General features: G+C 51.5%; 1 protein-coding gene across 2 annotated transcripts; it reads left to right on the top strand.

The window, feature by feature from the left end:
* Positions 1-9,828: 9,828 nt before the first annotated feature.
* Positions 9,829-23,376, top strand: CTPS1 (CTP synthase 1). Of its 2 annotated transcripts, none has more exons than XM_072355278.1 (19): positions 9,829-9,943; positions 10,069-10,238; positions 10,863-11,033; positions 15,747-15,847; positions 15,944-16,060; positions 16,643-16,726; positions 17,026-17,106; positions 17,535-17,686; positions 18,626-18,758; positions 19,087-19,175; positions 19,675-19,769; positions 20,311-20,373; positions 20,943-20,986; positions 21,384-21,480; positions 21,578-21,633; positions 21,720-21,816; positions 22,030-22,174; positions 23,047-23,137; positions 23,258-23,376. In XM_072355278.1, exons 2-18 carry the CDS (start codon positions 10,073-10,075, stop codon positions 23,129-23,131), a joined length of 1,776 nt encoding a protein of 591 aa, XP_072211379.1. In that variant the 5' UTR covers positions 9,829-9,943; positions 10,069-10,072; the 3' UTR covers positions 23,132-23,137; positions 23,258-23,376. The 2 variants fall into 2 exon arrangements, with proteins under 2 accessions (XP_072211379.1, XP_072211380.1); XM_072355279.1 differs by having other exon boundaries at positions 9,837-9,943; positions 10,061-10,238.
* Positions 23,377-23,661: the final 285 nt, after the last annotated feature.

The following is a 23,661-nucleotide window of genomic DNA, read 5'->3' as shown; positions in this document are numbered from 1 at the left end:
CCAATCACTGCATCCTCTGCTTTCACTCAGCGACTGCTCTCAAGAAATCCTTCCACCAAAGTTGCTTTTGCCTCACTGAGTGACTTATTAAGTGCATCAGCAATCTCCTTGCAGCGCCTCGGGGAAAGCACAAGCAGCAATTCACTTCCTTGCACCTGGAAAGCCCTCCGGCGTCCAGCAGCCCCAGCGATTAGCAGGACTGGAGTGGCTGTTTTTTTGGGGGTGGGGGGGGGGGGGGGGCACTGCTGTGTGGTGGAAGCTTGTAGCTCTCTCTTTAATTGGAGGTGAATTTAATTTCAGTAATGAGCCTGGCGCATTCCTGCTCCTGATTAGATTTGCGCGGTGATTAACCCAGCAGATATTCATTCACTTGGCCAACCGCCCAGTTCTTTCCAGTTGCACTGGACCGAAACCATCCCTTACCTTATTCCCACACTGGGAAGCAAAGTCACCCAAGGGCATTGTGGCAGAGGGACTCCAGCACACGCTGCTTTGCTAATATTATGCTTGGATTTCCAGCTCCCCCCCCCCCCCCCATTCAGTCACCTTTCCCAACTGGACCCCATAGAATCAGGGCAGAGTGACAACGGCTGTGCTCACTAAGATTTTTTCCTCCCTTCGGGGACTGTCTGAAAGGGAAATAAGGCAGGATCAAGAGATTAACACGTGTGGATCACATCCACAATTTGACCCTGTTGGGATATTGTAATATGGCCCAGACGCTTGGGAAGGTGTTTAATGTAAGCCAGCGTGACTGACATCTCCCCATACGGGATCTGAAGGCTGTCAGATCTCAGGTTATTGAGTGTCCCACTTAGTGACAAATATATACACCAGCTAAGTAGGGCACAGAGCTCTGGTTCACCCTGTCTGAGCTCAGTCTGGAAGCACACAGCCATGGTTTTCCAGGTCCCTATGACCACCTGCATAGAGGCAGCAGTGATTTCCAAGAGCTGTTCCTACAGAAGGCCCCTGTTCCCTTGGAATCCAAGGGGATGACTGCTTCAGCAATTATTTCTAGGTTCAGTGTGATTTGCCTCATCTCCCATTCAAGAACCTTGTTCTGTATTTCACTACTAGGTTAACAGCTCACACTGCATACAGAACCTCAGCAGGAGTGCTTGTGGAGCCAGCCCCACCATCAGCACTGCACCGTGCTCCTGCATGGGGTGGGGGCTGCACCTCGAGGAGCTCTGGAATCAAAGCATGCTCTAAGTGGAAGGGAAGACTTAAGCAACATAGAACTGTAGAGTCATTAATGTTGGAAAAATCAATGGGACAGGTTGCCCAAGGAGGCTGTGGATGCCCCATCCCTGCAGGCATTCAAGGCTGGATGTGGCTCTGGGCAGCCTGGGCTGCTGGTTGGTGACCCTGCACATAGCAGGGGGTTGGAACAAGATGATCATTGAGGTCCTTTTCAACCCAGGCCATGCCATGATTCTATGAACTTTCTAGACCTCCTCCTCCAAAAAAGTACAATCAAAATGTAGACAGGAAAAGTGACCAAACTCAGCCATTAAGGTTGGAAAGGACCTCCAAGATCATGAAGTCCAGCCATTGACCCACCGTGCCCTCTCACAACATCACTGAATCCTTAAGGTTGGAGAAGACCTCAAAGATCTTCCATCCCCATCATGCCCACCGGGCTGTGACTTCACAACACTGGGCTTATGGGAAGCAGAGCAGCACCCCGTCCTTTGGATTCAGCTCAGGAAGAATTAACAGGGAACACTGTCTGGAGAATAAAGAACAGGTGTTAGTCCAGACTCAGGCTTTCATGCCAGGCAAGGATTATTTTATTATAATTAATATTCTTACTTCTTATAGTTAATTACTGGCTGAATCTCAGCGCTATAGGACTGCCTCCATCTGCGCTCCAGATGATCCTGCACACTTGGAAATGCATTGCCAGAGCCCAGCAGGTTCTGCAGATGACTGACTACGCAGCCACCAGAGGTGGGAGGGGATATTATGGCCTCACAGTGAAATCTCCTTGCAAGCTAATCCCCCGTCAACTGCTTTGGTTGTGTTTGCCACCTCTGTTGTTCGTTCCCTTGCAAATAAGCACCAGTGAAAAGCAAACAAGTCCTAATTACTCGTGCAAATATTCTCATCTGAATGTTTATGCAAATACACACAGCCACGTGTGTCAAACAGCCATGAATACGCATCTGCATGAGAAAACACATAAGGTGTAAAGGAAACCACATTCTGAGTGTCCCTCATTGGCTTGGTAAGGGAGCAGGAGGGTAAAGCAGAGCTCCTTGGGCTCATGGGGGTCAGGCTGACTACATTTAGTCAAATTACATACACTGTTCTGCATAAATATTAATTCATTGATAGGATTTGAGGGAAAGAAAAGTGATTGGTCCGCCTGGAGTAAAATCAGTGGGTCCATTTTTCTTGGGGAAGCAGGAAATGGTGATAGTTAATGAAAGCAAAAGCATCCAGAATCCATTCTTAGGACCTAAAATGATGCTCACAGAGAACCAATGGAGTGATTGTGACAACAGAGACATGATGTAAATGTAACTGTGTTTGTGATTCTGGTGGGTCAGACGGCACAAGATGCTCTCCCACAACATTCTATTTGCAAGCTGAGGATGGTCCATCCTTGTTTAGATCTTGGGAGCAGATGGAGGTCTCCATCCTTGGTGGCTTCTAAGACTTGGCTTAGCAAAGCCTTACAGCCATCCTGGTGTAATGCTGACGTTATCCTGCTCCAAAAGGCTGGTCGGACTGGAGACCTCCACACATCTTTGCTCAGCTCTGAGCTGGGGACCCAGGCAGGTCAGTGTCCCAACAGCTCCCACAAAACCCCATCCAACATACAGGATCTGTGCTGTAGTTCCAAGTGCAGTTGATCTTTCCCTGTGGTTTTAATGTGCTGAGGGTGCTTCTCTTTGGCTACAAGGTCACCCAGTGCATCCTGAACTGTCTATATGAACACAATTATTTGGCATGAACATTAAACAAAGCTACACTAAAAAGAGATCCAAAGGGACAATATCGCCCTGTTCTCCTGTGCTCAAGTCTCATTTGAAAACCCATTTGAGATCCTTTAATTTTTCATTTTGAGATTACAGATGTGTTTGTCTAAACATCTGTGATAGCTGGTTAACAGGATCAGGTCAGCATTAGACTAGGCCAGATAGAGATAATCTTTTCCAGCCCAATAATGTTAATGCATCAATTCTCTTCTCCAACTCCATTTATCACCCAGATACCCCCAAAACCAGGCAGCTGCACCGCCAGTCCTGCTGCTGCATAGAATGCCTTGGGTTGGAATGGATCCCCCTTGCACATGCAGGGCCACTGACCTCCAGATCTGGTACCAGACCAGGCTGCCCAGGGCTCCATCCAACCTGAACCAGAATACCTTCAAGAATGGGGCATCCACATCCCCCCCCAGTGATAATGCAGCCATGATCAGAGCTCCCAGCTGAAGGCACGTGGTGACTCTTTAATGACAAGCATCAATTTAATTTGATTGCTGGGAATAACTGAGTGTTGCGTTCCCTCCACTCATTTCAATGGATTTGGACACAATTAATTGGAAGGGATGTGTGTTTTTCCCTGAGTGCTGAGTTGCTGATTAATGCCCATCTGCAGTGCTGGAGCCAACTGCAGGGTGGATGGACACACAGACCTGTCTGGGTCTCCATATTCCTCTTGGGAGAGGCAGAAAATGCCTTGAGGTGGAGAGGATGCAGCATGGGGATGAAGGTGCTGACCATTGCAGACATGGAGATGTTCCCCAGCTCTTGAACCTCTCATGCATTGCACTGCTGTGTCTGCAGAGTGCTCACAGCCTTCCCTCCAGCCCTGCTTCATGTGGCCCTTTAAAGAGTGTGAAATTCATGTCTAAGAGAAACCTGCAGGATGTAGGGCATGTTCCACATGAACGATAGAGAAAGAAGCTCCCATCTGACGTTCAGCCGCTCAGAGAGGGATGATGGAGAAATATAGGGAAGAGAATCACCTTGTCTCTTAAATTCCACCACTCACAACACCATGCTATTCCTTAAGACTTCCTTGTGTACTTGTACTGAAATGGCTACAATTAGCCAGGATTGCATTGAGTGCATTGGCTGGAATCGCGTGTGGTTTCTACCACCTTGGGATGCGACCCACAACCCCAGAGTTAAAGAGGAGAATATGGAATAAACAGCAAGAAAGCTCCATCTGAAATAAAGGGGGGAGACGTGGATGTGAGTGCATGCAAACAGAGCAACAACTGCTTTTGGAGTAATGGGTAACGTGCAAAAAGGTCTAAGAAGGGCAGAGGCTGAGGGGGGACATCAAGCAAATGATTAAGATAGGAACAAAGGAGGAGCACCTCGTTCCTGCAGATCACTCTGCAGTAATTAGCTGCAGGATGGGGCCGTGGAGGGGAAGTGGAACAGGAGGAGAAGCTAACGAGGTCAGAAGACAGCAGGTGGCGTCCCTGCGAGGAGAGGGGAGAGGATTCACAACCTGCTGCAATCACAGCAGCACCTGCCTGGGATGGATCCCCCGGGCTGGGAGAGTGAAAGGAGGGAGAGGGTTTGTGCTGCACCATACGGCTGCGAGTCTTACTCCACTGTTTGTTTCAGACACTAATTAGGTCAGTGCTGCCCTTATAGGAAACCTGAGGCTGGCCCATTGCTCCGGCTTGCAGGATGGTGGCAGGCAGGGCAGTGATGGGGCTGGAAGCTTGTAGACGTGGTGCATTTCACCTCTGTGTTTGCCCTCAGTTCTGGAATGCTGAGCTGCTGCATAAAGCAGTGCTGAGAAATACAGCAAAACTGGGACAGGCCAGAACGGGGTCAGCACAGAGGAGAGATTGAAAAGATCCATCAGTGCTCAGCACCAGCAGCAGCACTCCCAGGGGATCTTCAGAAGGAAAAAAGACAAAATCAAGATACAGCTTATCCTGAACTTGACTCATAATTTTGTTTGACAGCATTATAAGAGCGTAAGTCTTAGTTCCTTGGGTACTGAGGTATGAAGCAGCTTGCAGAGGGAAGAAGAGAGGGCATTCCTTCCTGCAGGGTTTGTTACACCGCTCAGCACCATGAAACCCTTCCTGGCCTCTCTGGTTCACAGAACTGGTGAGCTGCTGGACACAGGTGTGACACAACCTCGTGGTTCCTATGCCCACAAGTGTGTTATTATTAAAGGACTGGGATGGCAGGGACTCCCAGATCCTACCATTGGATGGAGGAGCAATTCTAGTTCCTTGGTGGAAGAGCAGGGACAGGGCTGGCACCTCAGGGTGTTCTCCAGCAGCACCCAGCGAGTCCTCATGCAAGGAGCTGCCCTTCCCTTCTGCATCCCACTGCAAGAATCCCTCTGCACCTGAGGATGTGGATGACAGCATGTGGATCTGCAGCAGTTGCTCCTGCAGGGTCTGGCCTCGTGCTGCTTTCAGCTCACACCTCTGCAGATGCTGCTCCATTGTGCACTCTCCAACCCAGTCAAGGAGCACGGCTGAGCAATGGGTCTGCTGGGCACAGCCTCTCCCTTTCATGAGTCCTGGAAGCCCTGCAGGCACAGACTTGGGGCTCCAGTGCAGTTGCTTCAAACCTCATCCACTCACCCGTGCTGCTTTTCATCTGCCTCTGGTTTGTTCAGCCTGTCCCTAGCAAGTGACCCGTGAGGATTCCGGCAGTGTTTATGCTACTGCTGATTAGCAAACAGCCATGTGACCTGCTGAGAAAATCTAAGTCAAGTCCTTGTCTAGCTGCTGACCCATGTAAACAGCAGGAATTACTGCTCCAGCTGGAGCAATGCGGGTCTGAGGTCAGGGGATTAAGCTACAGGGATCGAGGGCTGCTTTGCTTCTCAGTGACAGCCTCTGCAAGGAGGCTGAGTGACTTCCATGCACAAGCACTAACTTCCTGGCTCTGGTAGATCAGCCGTCCTTAGAGACAAGCAGGGAGCATCCATCTGTTTGATCTGCTTGCTTTGTGGGTCTGGGAAACTGGCAAAGGGTGCAGGGTGAACAAAAGGAGCTTAGGGAAGAAGCAGAGTGAGAAACAATGGGAAGAGACATGGCAGGCAGCACTCATCCTGCTGCAGCAGGAGGCACCGGAGCAGCAATGAGTGCAGTGCAGTCACTGAGGGCAGCAGAGCATCATGAACACAGTGTGACAATGCTGCCTTTCCCATGCAGGCAAGGCCACAGGTACAGGGCTCAGTGTTCTGCTCAGGTCTCTTGTCCAAATCCAGAGCAAAACATAACAGTTTCTGCTTTGTCTCTCTCCCATCCGCTCTGTAAACTGATCTCCCACAGCAAGTGTCTCTTACATAGTAGAAACCCATCCTTCCCCTGCTCTGCTGCCATCTCTCATGCCTGCTGCCTTGTCTTGGTGTAGATCATTTCCTTGCTTCCACTCATCTGGGTCGCTCATCAATTTAAACATGAGTTAGAAGCTCTCGGCTGCGCTGCCTCGTCCCATCAGCACACACACACACACACACACACACAGGGTTTGCTTTCTGCTCCAGCTAAACAAGCAGTTTCTCCCCCTAAAAGTTCTTAGGGAAAGCCTTGCAACGCTCCCAGCTTCGACTGCTTTGTGCCTCAGTATCATATCCCTTCGTTAATTCACCTAAGCGCCCTGTAGTTAATTGCAGAGCTCACACTTTTCTCTCGGCTCTCTTGCTTCCTGCTGCTTCATGATTCATTACTTGCCAATGAGTCTGCACGGTTCCCCTGGCAAAGCTCATTCTGAGCTGTGCAGGAATCCTCCCCTCTGCCCTTTGGTTGGAGCTTTCACTGCTAAAGCTTGTGGCTGTAGTGCTAAATTGCTGCTGAGGTCCAAAAGGTTTCGTTGACCCAGCGAGGTCCTGCTGTCCAGCAAAGCAGCATGGAGAGCATCAGTAAAAAAGCCAAACTCACGGGCTGAGATGGTTCAATAGCAGAGGAAAGGAGTGGAAAATGATGCCCTTATCATCCACAACCAGGATGGTGTCAGCCAGGGGTTGAAGTAATGGCTGTACATATGGAGATCTGCACGCTCCAGGCTTGGTGCCTGTGGTTGTGCTGAACCTACCCCACATTAAGTGCTTTCTGATCCCTGATGGAGGTTCCCACCTGCACCAACAGGACGGCCATAACAGCAAGAAAGCACCCACTGCCATAGGGGGACAACAGAGCCTTGTGCGTGGGTGCCATGATGGGTGCCATGATAGCATCAGCAGTGACCATGTGCACCTCTAGGAGCTCCTGGCAAGAAAAGGAGGAGGAACGTGTGCTTCATCAGGCACTGCCACAAGGTGTGAGCAGCATCCATTGCCATTGCCCTTGGATTGCCTTGATCCATTCACTGCTATGGATCAGTGTGCAACCAGACTTGGGCAATCATATGGGGGAACACCATAGGAATCCATTGGTGAATAACATGGGAACAGACCGTTCACCAGCAGTGATGGTGGCTGAATCAATCCCTCCCTGCTCACAGCCGTGCCCCATCCCTTGCTGCACATGGACAAGCTGCTTTCCCTGGATGGGGGCTCAGGCTGCACGGTGAGAGCCTTCATCCTTCCCCTTTGTAGTTGGATAATGGCGATGATTTCGTTTTTGTTTCACTTTCTCCCTTGCCACCAGCATTTCTTTTGTCCCTTTCTTCCCTTCACAAACGTTAATTTCCGCCTTTGTCTCAGCTGTAGCTGTTTCAGTGCATTGTCTTCGCCGATTGAAATGAATTCCTCCTCGATTGGCAGATCTTAGATAAACAGCATCACACAGCAATCCGGAACAAGCACAGCTGAAGCAGCTGCCTGGCTGAAGAGAGAGACAGAGACAAGAACAAGTTGGTTTGAGAAGCACCTCCAACACAGAAGAGCTCTGCAAACTTCAAGCCATATATTCTTCATGCGTTCATCAGACAGGCATCACTTGGAAGTGGGAAGAAACAGACAGCTGGGCAGGGAAGGCAATGCAATTCAGGCTGGGCAGAGCTATACTGAGGTGCCTGAAAACTGGCCAGCACATTGAGCCCAGTGCTCACCAGCAGGGGACCCCTGGTGTTACCCCTGTGGGGTTTACATCATTCAACACATAGGAAAGTATCACCTTAGTAAGCCACGTTCATATTAAATATATTAGAAATAACAACAGCAGTTAGTGATAAATAGTAGTGATAAATAGTAGTGATAAATATTGAGGACCCAGCTCTTCTGTTCCATAGGTTGAGAGCTGCTCCTGCACCTTTAATACTCGTCCGGTCTGTAATGTGGTCTGACACCTGCAGCAGGCAGTGAGCATCGGGGCCAGCAATGCCTTTGGCAGCTCCATCCAACAGCCGTTCCCCGTCACTTGGCTTTAAGACCCTCCCGTCCTCTGCAGCTCTTGCAGACATTCCTGCCCTCCAGAGGCAGAATGCAGGCAGCGCCTCCCAGCTCAGCACGGAGCTCCTCTTGGGAAAGCATCATCCTGGTCTGGGTGATGTAAAGTTGGAAAGGATGTTTCTTTAATGCTATTAAAGCTCTCCTGGTGTCAGCTGATAGAAACCTTCATCTCAGACAGCTGGATTACCATGGCAGGGACCTGGTGAGTTCCAAGTGTTGGCTCCCACTTTCAGCTTCCTAGGAGTAGGAAGATAAGGCTCACTGATAGGAGACAGACCAGAAGGAGCCCCTTTGGCTCTCAGATAACCCCTTCAAGTTCTCACTTTCACATGTTATACCTTGGAAAGCCAAAATGAATCAAAGAGTCCTTAGCTTACAGCTGCATTATGTATTACAGCTGCATTATGTATTACAGCTGCATTATATTACAGCTGCAATTGGTGCAACGAAGCCAGAACAAAAGCTGAACATCTCCCTGTGATGCTACGACAAAGGCCAGAACGAGACCTAACAATGAGCACAATCAGCAGCAGCTGCACATGGAGAGAAAAAAAGGACTTTTTCCAGCAAATTCTGCTTCCAAAGTTAACGTTGTCCCTTTTTGGGCTGTGGGCAGCACAAAGCAGCCAAGCAAGGGGAGCACACAGAGCCCGGCCAGCACTGCAGCTTCCAGCAGCAGGATTGCAATGGAAGCTGATGGCATCTTGTTATTGAGCTTACAGGACTGTGCCCAAACACGCTGGGAAGCTCCAGCTCTGGGAAGCTGACCGATAACCTGATGGTAACCTGCAGAATGCCTTCATTAATTCCTCCATTAGATCCTCAATTAGCTTATCAGATGTAGGACAGACTGAGCTGGACGAGGCTGTTGATGCCTCAGCAGAATCCTTTGCTGTGCTGGAAGGAATTTGGGAATCACTGAGGATTAAAATTCCTCCGGCCCATCCGGTTTGTCCCGTTGCAAACACAGCAGGAGAGCGGCAGCCCCGAGTGCTGGCAGGGACAAAAGCTTCCCCTCTCATATGCTTTGGCAGCACATCTGCCTCTCACTATCGGACACTTAAGGCCACGCTCAGCCTTATGCTGGAGAGAACAGCCCGTGCTCCCCAGGCCGTGTTGCTTTCCCTGCTGGTAGGAAGCAGCGCTCCCTGAGCTCAGCTCTGCCCCTTCCTCCATCAGCTCCTTTTCCTGTTCAATGGCGCCACCTAGCGGCCACCCCTGGGTATGACACGGCACCCTCACGCTGCGCATCCCCTTACAAACAGCTCTTATACGTTCACTTCGTCCTTCCTGCCCTCTTTCCCGTGTTAATTAGGACAATCGACATTAACTCGGCGTTGCAGTATGTTCTACTCGCCGATGGCCGCGTCCCCTCTGCTGGCCTTATTGCCCACGGCATCCCCGCAGCGACTGAAAGCCCCGCCCCCTTATGCCCCACAAGCCCCGCCCCTTAAGCACCACAAGCCCCGCCCCCTTCTTCACCGCGCATGCACCCGAGGGGCGCCGCGCATGCGCACTGCTGCGCGCCGGCCTCATGCGCTTGTGCGCCCAGCCGGCACGGCGTGCGTGTGCGCTCCTCCCCGCAGGAACCCGCGCGCGGGAACAGGTGAGCGCCGGCCGAGCAGCGCGGGGGGCGACCGCGGGCGCGCCGGCGGGAAGGCGGGGCGCGCCGGCGGGAAGGCGTGGCGGGAGTTGCGTGGCCCATCCTGAAGCTCGCTGTCAGACCGGCAGGCAGATGAAGTACATCCTGGTGACGGGCGGGGTGATCTCGGGTATCGGCAAAGGGATCATCGCCAGCAGCATCGGCACCATCCTCAAATCCAGCGGGTTGCGAGTCACCTCCATCAAGATCGACCCCTACATCAACATCGACGCCGGAACCTTCTCACCATACGAGCACGGTGAGCGCTGGGCCGGGGGGAGCCAGAGAGCTGCAGAGGAACATCCAGTCCCACCCCACCCTGACCGCATCCCTCGGTGCCGCATCGCTGTGGTTCGGAAACAGCCGCTGGGCAGCAGCATTCCTGTTTCAGGATCTGCTGTTGCTGATAGCCAGGAGCAGAGGCTGATTCTTTCGGTGTCTGGTGCTAGATCAGACTCTTCAGCAGGGTCTGTTGTGATTGGATGGGGGGAAATGGTTCCAAACTGAAAGGGGAGATCTAGATTGGATATAAGGAAGAAGTTCTTTACAATGAAGGTGGTGAGGCACTGGGATGGGCTGCTCATTGGGGTGGTGATGCTCATCCCTGCAGACACCCAAGGTGAGGCTGGAGGGACTGTGAGCACTGATGGAGCTGTGGGTGTCTGTGCTCAATGCTGGGAGTTGGACCAGATGGCCTTTAAGGGTCCCATCCAACTCAAACAGGGAGCTGAAGGGAGCACTGCTGAGCCTCCTCCAGACCAAACCACCCCATTCCCCCCTCTGCTCCCCATAACACTTTTGCTGCAGACCCTCTGCCACACACAGCCTTCAACCAGCAGCCACATTGCTCTGAGCTGCGTGTGTGTGTTCCTCTGTGCTGCAGGAGAGGTGTTTGTGCTGGATGATGGTGGGGAGGTGGACCTGGACCTCGGTAACTACGAACGCTTCCTCGACATCCGCCTCACCAAAGACAACAATCTGACAACTGGGAAGATCTACCAGTATGTCATCAACAAGGAGAGGAAGGGAGACTACCTGGGCAAAACTGTCCAAGGTGATGTGAAGCTTTGTATCTGATGCTGAGGAACGTGTTCTGTATTCCTTGTCCTGCTTTTGGATTCCATCTCGGTTTGAGGCCTGTCCTGTCCCTGTGATGTGTATGAGCCCTGCTCAGAAGCACTTCAGGGCCTTGTTAGATGGGAAATGTAACACAAGGCAGCAGCGTGTGCTTGCAGCTTGGAAGGCCAGTGGTATCCTGGGCTCCATCAGCAGTGGGTTGGGGGGATTGTCCCCTCCTTTATGTCCTCATGAGGCCCCATCTGCAGTGCTGTGTCCAGGTTTGGGGCCCCCGGCACAGGAAAGATGTGGAGCTGTTGGAGAGGGTCCAGGGGAGACCATGAAGGTGATTAGAGGGCTGCAGCAGCTCCCCTAGAAAGACAAGGAGCTGGGCTTGTTCAGCTGTGGGGTGACCTCATTGCAGCCTTCCAGTGTTTAAAAGGGGATTATAAACAGGAAGGTGATCAACTTTTTACATGTATAGATACTGATTGGGCAGTGAGGTGCTGGCACTGCTGCCCAGAGCTGTGGATGCTCCATCCCTGGAGGTGTTTAAGGCTGGGTATGGTGGAACCGCCTCAAGACTTCCTCCACGAGGAAGGATAGAAGGGTAGTTGTCATAGGTGACTCCCTTCTGCGAGGAACAGAAGGCCCTATATGCCGGCCCGACCCTACACACAGAGAAGTGTGCTGCCTCCCTGGGGCGCGAGTCAGGGACATTGCTGGGAGACTTCCCAATCTGATCCGGCCTACTGACTACTATCCCCTGCTGATAATTCAGGCTGGCAGTGAGGAAGTCAGTAGGAAAAGCCTGAAGGTCATAAAAGATGACTTCAGGAGACTGGGGAGGGTAGTTGACAGTACAGGTGTACAAGTGGTTATTACATCTGTACCTTCAGTGACAGGGAGGGATACTGAGTTGGGCCTAAAAACCCACCTCTTAAACAAATGGATAAAGAGTTGGTGCCGACATAGGAGTTTTGGGTTTTTTGATCATGGGAGAATTTACTCGGCTCCTGGCATGATGGCTGCAGACAGAAGCGGCCTGTCTCCAAGGGGTAGGAGGGTTCTAGCCGAGGAACTGTCAGGACTAATTGACAGGTGTTTAAACTAGGTACGAAGGGGGAAGGGGACAAAATGAGGGCCGCTGGGTCTGAGGTGGCAGTTCAAGGCTTAAAGCAGAGCGTGTTGGGTGCTGACAAAGGGGTTCAAAGGCATGGAGAGAGGTGGGGAGATGCTCCTTCTCTCAAGTGCCTGTATACTAATGCGCGAAGCATGGGGAATAAACAGGAAGAATTGGAGTTTTGTGTGCGATCGCATGGCTATGATCTCATTGCGATCACAGAGACGTGGTGGGACAGCTCGCATGACTGGAATGTTGTCATGGAGGGCTATGTCCTTTTTAGGAAAGATCGGCTAGCAAGGCGGGGTGGTGGAGTTGCTCTTTATGTGAGAGAGCAGCTAGAATGTATTGAACTCCACCTGGGGGAGAGTGATGTAGCAGTGGAGAGCTTGTGGGTGAGAATCAAGGGCCAGGCTGGTAAGGGTGACACTGTAGTGGGTGTGTACTACAGGCCTCCTGATCAGGAAGAGGAGGTTGATGAGGCCTTCCGTAGCCAACTGGAAGTAGCATCACGCTCCCGGGCGTTGGTACTTTTGGGGGATTTCAATTATCCTGATATTTGCTGGACGACCAATATGGCCAAGCATGCGCGGTCCAGACAATTCTTGCAGTGTATTGAAGATAACTTTCTAATGCAGATGGTCGAGGTACCGACGCGGGGCGGGGTGCTGCTGGACCTTATTCTCACCAACAAGGAAGGACTCATTAAGGAAGTAAAAGTCGGGGGTAACTTGGGTTGTAGCGACCATGAGATGGTGGAGTTCGAGATCCTGAGCGGAGGAAGCAAAACAAAAAGTAGGATTGCTACCCTGGACTTCAGGAGAGCCAACTTTGATCTCCTCCGGGACTTACTTGGGGCCATCCCGTGGGCCAGGGTGCTAGAAGGCAAGGGGGCCTGTGAGAGCTGGCTAGCATTCAAACGGCTCCTCTTCCAGGCTCAGGATCGGTGCGTCCCTGTAACTAAGAAGTCAGGAAAAGGTGCCAGGAGACCTGCGTGGATGAGTAAGGAACTCATGTGCAAGCTCCGCAGAAAGAAGAAAGTACACGATATGTGGAAAAAGGGTCTGGCCACTTGGGAACAATATAAGAATGTAGTCAGGGACTGCCGAGATGCGACCAGGAAGGCTAAAGCCCACCTGGAGCTGAATCTAGCTAAGGAGATAAAGGATAATAAAAAAGGGTTTTTTAAGTACATTAACAGCAAAAGGAAGGCTAGGGAGAATGTGGGCCCCATACTAAGTGAGGGGGGTGTTCTGGTAACGGGGGATGCTGAGAAGGCGGAAATACTGAACGCCTTCTTTGCCTCTGTCTTTAGTGAAAGGGCTCTCCCCCAGGAATCCCAGTCCCCGGTGGTTGATGAGAGAATCTGGGGAATGGGAGATTTCCCTTTAGTCAGGGAAGAGGTGGTCCGTGAGTGCTTAGGAAACATTAATGTCCATAAATCCATGGGACCTGATGGGGTGCACCCGCGGGTGCTGAGAGAGCTGGCAGAGGTTATTGCTAAGCCGCTCTCTGTAATTTTTCAAAGGTCTTGGAGAACTGGGGAGGTGCCTGAAGACTGGAGGATGGCCAATGTCACCCCAGTCTTCAAAAAGGGCAAGAAGGATGACCCGGGTAATTATAGGCCAGTCAGCCTCACCTCTGTCCCAGGGAAGGTGATGGAACAGCTTGTGCTGGATGCCATCTCCAGACAACTGGGAGAAAAGGAGGTTATCAGGAGTACTCAGCATGGGTTCACCAAGGGGAGGTCGTGCTCGACCAACCTGGTGGCCTTTTATGAAGATGTCACTAGCTGGGTGGACGGGGGGAGAGCGGTAGATGTAGTCTACCTTGATTTCAGTAAGGCTTTTGATACGGTCCCCCATGACATCCTTATAACAAAGCTGAGGAAGTATGGGATAGATGAGTGGACGGTGAAGTGGATCGAGAATTGGCTGACTGGCAGAGTGCAGAGGGTTGTCGTTGGCGGTGCGGTGTCTGGCTGGAGGCCTGTGACTAGCGGCGTCCCCCAGGGGTCTGTGCTGGGTCCAGTCTTGTTCAACATCTTCATCAACGACCTTGATGAGGGGATAGTGGCCACCCTCAGCAAGTTTGCTGATGACACGAAGCTGGGAGGATTGGCTGACACGCCTGAAGGCTGTGCGGCCATTCAGAGAGACCTGGACAGGCTGGAGAGCTGGGCAGTAAGAAACCGGATGAGGTTTAACATAAGCAAGTGTAGAGTCTTGCATCTCGGTAGAAATAATTGCATGCACCAGTACAGGTTGGGGGAAGACCTGCTGGAGAGGAGCTCTGCTGAGAGGGACCTGGGCGTCCTGGTGGACGACAGGTTGGCCATGAGCCAGCAGTGTGCCCTTGTAGCCAAAAAGGCCAATGGCATTCTGGGGTGCATTAAAAAGAGCGTAGCCAGCAGGTCAAGGGAGGTGATCCTCCCCCTCTTCTCTGCCCTGGTGAGGCCTCATCTGGAATACTGTGTCCAGTTCTGGGCTCCCCAGTACAAAAAAGACAGGGATCTCTTGGAAAGAGTCCAGCGGAGGGCCACAAAGATGGTGAAGGGCCTGGACCATCTCCCCTACGAGGAGAGACTTAGGGAACTGGGTCTGTTTAGCCTTGAGAAAAGAAGGCTGAGAGGGGACTTGATCCAGGTTTATAAATACCTGAGGTGTGGGAGCTATAGTGGCGAGGCTGGTCTCTTTTCAGTAGTGCGTGGGGACAGGACTAGGGGCAATGGGCTGAAACTCCAGCATAGGAAGTTCCGCACGAATGTGCGCAAGAACTTCTTTACGGTGAGGGTGACGGAGCACTGGAACAGGCTGCCCAGGGAGGTGGTGGAGTCTCCTTCTCTGGAGATATTCAAGACCCGCCTGGACGCCTACCTGTGCGACGTGGTGTAGGGAGCCTGCTTTGGCAGGGGGGTTGGACTCGATGATCTCTAGAGGTCCCTTCCAACCCCTATAATTCTGTGATTCTGTGATTCTGTGAACCTTGGGTACCTAATGTAGCACTTGACCCAGAGGCTGGCAGCCCTGCCTGCAGCAGAGGGTTAGAACCCGATGATCCTTGGGGTCCCTTCCAACCCCAGCCCTTTTGTGACCCTATGGATGTGCTGCCTGACCTGTATCTGGGACTGACATGGATAATTTGCTAGCTGGTTAAGACAGTTAGTGCTGCTTAACTCATTTAAAGAACACTGTGGTGTCATTAGAGGACCAGAAGGATCTCTGAGGATCAGATCAGCCTCTATCCTTCTCAAGAACCCCCTCACAGCTGGTTTGGATAAAGATTTCTGTAAGGCAGTTTAAAACAAGCTGACTGAGCTCAGTGTGTGGAACTGTTTGTACTGGAAGCTTCCAGCTTCAAAGAAACATCGCTCACATCTGTTTAAATGGAAGCCGGGGCTGCATGTCCTGCCAAGGCACCTCTTGAAAATGGCAGCCAAAAAGAACCATTTCAAACATATCCAGCCTTGAGAAATGCACACGGGTGCTTTGGGAAGTGATCTGGGAAGCAGCAGCTGTTAGTTATTGAGCATTACATCTGCAACGAGTGAAGTTGGGGTCTAACTTCTTCTCCTGGCTTCTTTCTCAGTGGTCCCCCACATCACGGATGCCATACAGGAGTGGGTGATGAGGCAGGCACGCATCCCTGTGGATGAAGATGGCGTGGAACCCCAAGTCTGTGTGATTGAGGTGTGTGATTCAACTCAATTGTACGCATGTGTTGGTTGGGCCTTTGATGGATGCCATGATGCTAACTTGAATTCTAAACACCTTTGTCTTTCCCAGCTGGGTGGCACAGTGGGTGATATTGAGAGCATGCCCTTCATTGAGGCCTTTCGCCAGTTCCAGTTCAAAGCCAAGAGGGAGAACTTCTGTAACATTCATGTCAGCCTTGTTCCACAGGTATGGAGCTCCTCCATGTGGATGCTTCCCCTGAACCACCTGTTTAACTGCACTCTGAAACCCTTTCCCTGCATGTACTGCTGTATTTGGGATTCTGTATGTAGAAACTTGTAGAAGAAATCACCCCGAGGATGGTGATGCATTGGATCAAGTTGCCCAAGGAGGCTGTGGATGCCCCATCCCTGCAGGCATTCAAGGCCAGGCTGGATGTGGCTCTGGGCAGCCTGGGCTGCTGGTTGGTGACCCTGCACACAGCAGGGCTTGGTTCAGAAATGCAACCAAAAAGCTCTTAATGGAGCTCCTTTATGGTATGCAATGCCTGGCACAACCTCATCTTTGTTATCTGACCTGGCTTTGAAGGCAGTTTTTAATCTTACCCAGCCAAAAAGTCTGTTATTTTGAATGTAGGGTTCCTTCTGGTTGCTCTCAGCCATTGGGATTAACATACAGGGGAGTAATTGAAGCTGATGTGAATTGTCTAAAAGCCAGGTCAAACTTTAAGGAGGCGAATAAGGGTGGAGGGTGCCCAGTCATGCTGTGTAGCATCAGAACCTAATGCAGCCAATTCTGCTCTTTGACCAGCCGAGCTCCACAGGAGAACAGAAGACAAAACCCACCCAAAACAGCGTCCGGGAGCTCAGAGGTCTCGGTCTGTCCCCAGATCTGGTAAGCTCTGTTGTTTGGCTTTGGGTTTGGAAATGAATGGAGCAACTTGGGGTTGGAACTATGTGATCCATCAGGTCCCATCCAACCCAAAGCTGTTCTGTGGCTGTGTGACCTTATGCTGCAGGGGCAGCCTGGCCTCTTTAATGCTGAGGTTGGGAGCTCTTGCACTGATCCTACACCATGAAGCTGTTTTCTCTCCCAACTCAGAGTCTATGGAAGGATGGCTTTGTTCAGCTTTGTTAGTGGGTGCCTGAGTGCTTCTGTTTTGCTTCACAAGGGTGATGTTGCTGTTGTGTCAGATCGTTTGCAGGTGCTCCACTCCCCTGGATACCTCCGTGAAAGAAAAGATTTCCATGTTCTGTCACGTTGAACCAGAGCAGGTAAGGATTGCTGTCTGCAGGTACATGCAGTAAATGTTCTGCCTGTTTGTTGGGTGCTGCATCTGAGCACAGAGCTGATGTGTTCCAGCTTTGCCTTTCTGGGAGCTGCATAATTCATTTGCTTCTTTGTCTTACCTGTGTTCTTTACATCAGCAAACATTACAACAATGGTCCCTTTTATGTTGGCATTTTGTTATAAGTAAATACACTTAGGCTTGGAATTCAGTGCATCCAAGGTATTTTCTGTATAGCTTTTGACCTCTAATGATGTTATTCTTCCACTCAAGCCTATGTGAAGGGAATTACACAGGAGTTTAAGTGGGGCTCCCAGCTCTGGCTGCCTTACCTGCTGCTGGCCAGGAGCTGTGAGTAAGCTGGATCTTACCATGTACTTCCCAGCCCTAATGCTGTTGGTATTTGCTGCACAGGTCATCTGCGTTCACGATGTCTCTTCTATCTACCGAGTTCCTCTGTTGCTGGAGGAGCAGGGGGTTGTGGACTACTTCAGGCACAGGCTGGACCTCCCCATTGGCAGGCAGCCCCGCAGGATGCTCATGAAGTGGAAGGAGATGGCTGACAGGTGAGCTGTGGGGTTGGGAGCCTGGTGGAGTTCCTCTGCTTGTAGCTCATGGGTTTATGAGTGTAACCCTGTTTCCATTCAGTGTCATCTCCTGCCTTATTTTCTTCCTGGGGGTGAGGATGGAGGTGAAACAGCTGTTATTGCATAGCACTGCAGTCAGTGTGTGGGCATGTGTGGCAGTCATTGGCCATGTGGATGAAGAGCAATGCCTTTTGGGTGCTCATTCAAGGCAGTGAGGCAGCTGTTCTCTGTAACTCTGAGATGCTGAGACTCCACAGGGCTCTGTCCCCATGGAACACCAGGCTGAGGGTTTTCAGTCTGCACCTGAGCCCTGATGCATCTCTGCCCTGGGAAGGAGCAGAGCCGAGTGGTGCTTCCCTCCCATTGTAACACAGGGCACCGCTGCAAAGAGCATCTCATTTGGGCAGGTACAGCTCTCATTAAGCAGCGTGATGGAAGGTACCTAGCAACTCTGGCATAAATCTCCATCAGAATCCCTTAGCTGGGAGCTGGGAGTTCACCATGTCAAGTGCTGGGGGCACAAAGGAGGCAGCACAGCATAAGCCTTTTGTATCCTTGTATTCCTGGCTGTTGCATTGAGCTCTGTCAGCAGCGTGGGGATGCTGTACAGGAGAAACAGGCAGAGCTGTGCTTTGATCTCTCCTCATAAATTACTGCTGGCTTTTTGGATCCTCCCGGAAAGGCACTTTGGATCAATTCCTTACAGCTTTTCCTCTCACTTTGCTTTTTGTTTCTTATGTTCTTGCTTTGACATTTTTAGGTCACAGTTGCCATGGGAGGCCTGCTCTTCCACAGGAGGTTTCTCTTCCCATTGGCAGACATGCAGAAGCTGAGCTGTTCCTGTCACTCGAAAAGGACTGTCAGTGCTTTATACCCGCATTTTCTCTTAGTAACCCTCACGTTTTGCTTTACCTCCAGGTATGACCGTCTCCTCGAGACGTGCTCCATTGCACTTGTTGGCAAGTACACCAAGTTTTCAGACTCCTACGCCTCCGTCATTAAAGCACTGGAACATTCTGCACTGGCTATCAACCATAAGCTTGACATCAAGGTGTGTTATTTCCCCCTCCCAAATCTACCTGCAGTATCACCCCTCTTCACGTGGTTTCTCATAAACCGTGTGTGAGAGTAGATTATGCCACTGAGCTTTGAAGCTGTGTTGGGTTACAGCATCCAGACATCTGCAGTCAGGTATAGAACAGCAACATCTGCTGTATTTGATGGTTGGGAAGGGGTTCAAGGGGTTCTGGTGCCCATGCATGGAGGCCTTGCATCGCCTTATGGAACTGTATAGCTTGTGTTCCAGGCTTCAGAAAGAGAGGGGATGGTTGTTGCAACTGGAAAACCTCATTGTCTTTTCCTGGATGTTTTTTGCTCAGTACATCGACTCTGCTGACTTGGAGCCTGCCACCCTGCAGGAGGAACCTGTCCGATACCACGAGGCCTGGCAGAAACTGTGTGGTGCCCAGTAAGATCCTTATGTTTCTTTGGGCCGTGGTTGATAAGTTTGCTGCTGTTGATGCTCTGGGAATGAAGAGCTGCACTGTAAGCCTGTGTCTTAGGCACCGTGCACAGCTGTGCTGTCCCCAAAGTCCTGTTGATGGAATTTAGGAGAGAGGCAGAAGAGGTGATAAATGGGATGGAGGGGAACTATTAATAAAGGGGGGGGGGCATCCTCTGAAGGGCAGCAGGAGGGGAAATTGATGTGCACAGCAGAAAGGGAGTGGGGGAAGTGGTGGGCACTGCTCAGACCAAAGGGGGAGGGAGGGGAGGTGGAAGTGTGCCATGCAGTTCTGTAGGGAGAAGATGTGAGGAGGGGAAAAGTTGTTTTGCAGTGCATGGAAATGCTGGGAGTTAGCCCAGGAAATGAGCAGAAGGGCAGGTCCAAAATGTCGTGGAGGAGAAGCTGTGTGTGGTGAATGAAGCTGGTGAGCACTGTGTGAATGGAGTCTTTCATCCTGGTGCAGTGGCGTTTTGGTTCCTGGTGGATTTGGTGTTCGGGGCACAGAAGGCAAAATCCAAGCTATTTCCTGGGCAAGAAAACAGAAGAAACCCTTCTTAGGTGAGAAATGTTTTTCATCCATATGAAGAAGTAAAGCAAAGAAGACTGAGTAACAGTGTAATGGACTTCAGTATGAGCTTTGCTGACTTCCATCACTATCCAGACTTCAGAATGTCAAAGATAAGTGCTGAGGGCAGCAGTGCTCTGTGCTCAGCTGTGCCGCCACCTGGAGCAGAACATCATGTAGTTGGGGTTAGCTGGGATGGTGTTGACTGGAACAGGTTGCCCAAGGAGGCTGTGGATGCCCCATCCCTGCAGGCAGTCAAGGCCAGGCTGGATGTGGCTCTGGGCAGCCTGGTCTGCTGGTTGGTGACCTGCACACAGCAGGGGGTTGGAACTGGGTGAGCACTGTTGTCCTTTTCAACCCAGGCCATTCATTGATTCTGTGGGGTGTGATGGCAGATCCCTGTGCTGAGGTCTGAGTTGCAGGGCAGGCTGTGATGATCTCACTGTGTTTTCAGTGTTGGTGCGCGTGCTTCACTGCGTGGGCTCAGAGATGCCTCATCCCCACCTTATCTGTGTTCTGCCTCTTCTTCTGCAGGAGTCTGCTTGGGAATGCAGTTAGCAGTTGTGGAGTTTGCACGCAGCGTTCTTGGTTGGTCAGGTAATTGCACAGCACCATCCCCGGGTGATGGATGTCTCCTTTTGGCTGCTTGGGTAACGCCTGTAATGCTTTCAATTTTCCATCAGCACGTAGATTGCATTTCATTTTTCCTAGGCTTGTAGAAAATTCCCTTCCCCCCCCTTTGCCAGCTCAAAGGAAAAAGAATAACCTCATTCACATAGAAGGCAGTGGGGGTGTTCACTCAGCATTCAGTGTGACACGAGCAGAGCTGTGTTGCAGGACAGCCCGTGTGCCATCACTGCACAATTCAGAGCAGCAATTCATCTGGGCAGGCAGCAGTGCCTGCATTGCTGCCTTCAAGTGCTTTCTTTGCTCAAACAGAGCAGGTCCCTGCTGTCACAGCTTCCTCCAGAGCACCAAACTGAACTCAGTGCCTCAGGTTGATTGTGAACCTTCACGGGTAGTGAAGGTGAGAGGGAGGACTGTGTGTTTCTGAGCCTTCCTCCCTCCTCCATCCTCCACCTTATGCAGAATATCCCAAGCTGTGTCTGTGTTCTTCTATGAGAGGGACCTAAAGGTGTTTCTAACCCCTGGATGTAACATTGCAGATGCGAACTCAACAGAATTTGACCCCAACACCACTCATCCAGTGGTGAGTAATGCCAAGACTTGCTTGCTGTATCTTCACTGTGCTTGCGTTGGTTTCCATCACTTCCTAATCTGTATGGAAAGTGTTGTTTCCTGCTTGGCTGTATGGCAGCTGCTGCTTCTTGAGGGCTCTGTGGAAACCAAAGTGTTTTCTCAGAGGGGGAAAGACAAAGCTGCCCCTCTTAAATGGCACTTGGAAGGCTGTCTGATTTCATGGGGGGATGGACCATGTGTGGTGATAACCAGGTCCAGTGCTGTCAGTATCAGTTTAATGGTGACATCAGTAATTAACAGAAGCAATTGCTTGGAAGGTTTGTGGGTGGGTTTGTGAGCTGTGTTCACTGCTGTTTGTGGGGCTGTTTGTGTCCATCAGCCTCATCCTGCTCTGAATATTACCCCAGGTGATTGACATGCCGGAACACAACCCTGGGCAGATGGGTGGAACGATGAGGCTTGGCAAGAGAAGAACGCTCTTCCAAACGAAGAACTCGGTCATGAGTAAGGCATTTCCTACCTGCGTTGTTCTGAGGGCTCGTGGCATCGTGTGGAACCGGTTGGTGTTTGCTCACAGATGCTCACCTTGCTTTTGGTGCAGGGAAGCTGTACGGTGATCATGATTTCTTGGAGGAGAGGCACAGACACAGATTTGAGGTACGATCGCTGCTGTGGCTGCTGGGCTCCCCTGTACAACCCAAGGATAAAAAGGGGGATGGCTTCTCTTGCTTCTCGTCCTCCAGGTCAATCCAGAGCTGAAGAAATCCTTTGAAGAGCAAGGCTTGAAGTTTGTCGGCCAGGATGAGGAAGGAGAGCGGATGGAAATCATTGAGTTAGAAGGTGAGTGTGTCAGAGGGTGAGCTGCAGGTGTCAGCATCTGTAGGGAACCTGCTGAGGGACACTGTGCTCTCACATGGGGCCGCGCTCCCTCACAACCATTGCATGCATGGTGAACTGCACCAACATGAGTGCCACGGGCCTGCCCTTGTAGGACGTTCAGCCACAGGCCTGCAGACTTGTTGCTGATGCATCTTGCTTTTCTTTTCCTTGCAGAGCATCCATTCTTTGTGGGTGTTCAGTACCACCCTGAATTCCTCTCCAGACCCATCAAGCCATCCCCGCCGTACTTCGGGCTGCTGCTGGCATCTGCAGGAAGGCTCGCACATTACCTGCAGAAGGGCTGCAGGCTCTCACCCAGGTGGGTTGGAGAACAACCGCAGGCCTCTCGTGGGGCAGAACAGCTTCCCATGGGGTGAACTGGAGTGTCATGGAGCTGTGCTGGTGTGAGTAGATAACAAAATACACGTGGCCACGTCAGTGCAGCCTCTGTTCCTCACTGCTGTGCTGGCACAGCTCTTATCAGCAAGGCTCCTCTCTGCACACTGGTGTAGGGTGCAGCAGAGGGCACTTCAAAGGGATGTGAGTGCAGGGTTGGGCAGGGAGCACTGTAAGGAATCCAGAAGGGACAATGCAAAGAGCTGGGGGACCGTCCCAAAGCATCCCTGCAAGGTTTAGGACTGTGCATGCATCATGTGGAGGAGTTGACCCTGAAGGTCTTGGTGCTGGATATCCAGCAGCTGGAAGGAGGCTTTGCTCCAGAGAAATTCTTTTCCTCAATGGGGATTTTAGAGGGGCCTGACAGCATCCCAGCAGCGCTCAGGAACAGGTTTGTACACAACTGTGTGGGACGGGAGGATGAGGCAGAACGGACAGAGATATAAGTGAGGTCCGACCGCTGGCCCTGCTGTTTCCAGAGCGCTTCCCATGGGAGCCATTGATTCTGAAAGCTGTTTGATGGCTTAAAGGCTGTTGGCTGTCACCAGGAGGCTGAAAGGGAACGCGTGGTGCAGGTGGCTGACCAGTCTGTTTGCTGTTAGCTTTGTTGGTGTGGTCTTAAAATACCTATTCCAGAATTAACCTCAGGGTTTGCCAATTGAAACTCACGTGGCCCAGCCCAAGCTGGATGGCTCCAGGGAGCTCTGCATGCCTCACTTCTCATCCTCGGGCAGAAGGAGGCACTGCTCCCAATGCAGAGCTCTCATCCTACAGCATTGCTTCTGTCCTCTGCAGGGACACATACAGCGACAGGAGCGGCAGCAGCTCACCTGACTCGGAGATAACAGAGCTCAAGTTTCCATCCTTCAATCACGACTGATGCTCGGTAACTCCTGGTGCTCCCAACCCCTTCCCTTATGGAAGCTCCTCAGCTGCACTGCTCTGTGTGTGGATGTGCATCCGCTGCCATTCAGCATCACTGATTCCTTCTTTTCTTTGCCTCCAGCTGCATCGTGGCTGAAGAAGAGCCCCCGTTTTGGTTTTCTGGGCCCTCTCACAGCAATACGTGACAGCTCTCTGCTTCTGCCTTCCCTAAGTTATGGTTTATACACTTTTGTTACAGCATCCTGTCTGTTTCCTCAGCTCTTCTTTTGCTTTTCGCCGCTGATACTGAATTGTAATGGGAGGAGCCTCAGCGAGCTCCATCCTGGTGGTACAAGAGTGAGCTTTGGGTACGGGGGAGGGATGCCATTAGCACAGAGCATGCAAAGCACGGCTGCCAGGAGAGTGCACTGTGGCCAAGGGCTGGATGGGCAGCAGTGCATGGTGCCCTCAGCTCTGCTCTGCACTCCTGGGGCAGCAGCTGTGCTCTCTTTTCCTGCCTCTTGCTGCAGTGTGAGCACTGCACCC

This window comes from Excalfactoria chinensis, chromosome 22, assembly GCF_039878825.1.
Source record: "Excalfactoria chinensis isolate bCotChi1 chromosome 22, bCotChi1.hap2, whole genome shotgun sequence".
NCBI classification, from domain to species: domain Eukaryota; kingdom Metazoa; phylum Chordata; class Aves; order Galliformes; family Phasianidae; genus Excalfactoria; species Excalfactoria chinensis.
Note: the sequence above shows the minus strand (reverse complement) of the source record. Positions and strands in the feature narration are given on the sequence as shown.

What these genes read in the sequence shown, in the direction of transcription:
- CTPS1 (XM_072355279.1), top strand. Translation starts at nt 9,872, where the DNA reads ATGCGCTTGTGCGCCCAGCCGGCACGGCGTGCGTGTGCGCTCCTCCCC. An exon ending in CAGCGTTCTTGGTTGGTCAG is followed by an intron (nt 20,374 to 20,942) that starts GTAATTGCACAG and finishes GTAACATTGCAG; the next exon opens with ATGCGAACTCAACAGAATTT. An exon ending in GGAAATCATTGAGTTAGAAG is followed by an intron (nt 21,817 to 22,029) that starts GTGAGTGTGTCA and finishes TTTTCCTTGCAG; the next exon opens with AGCATCCATTCTTTGTGGGT.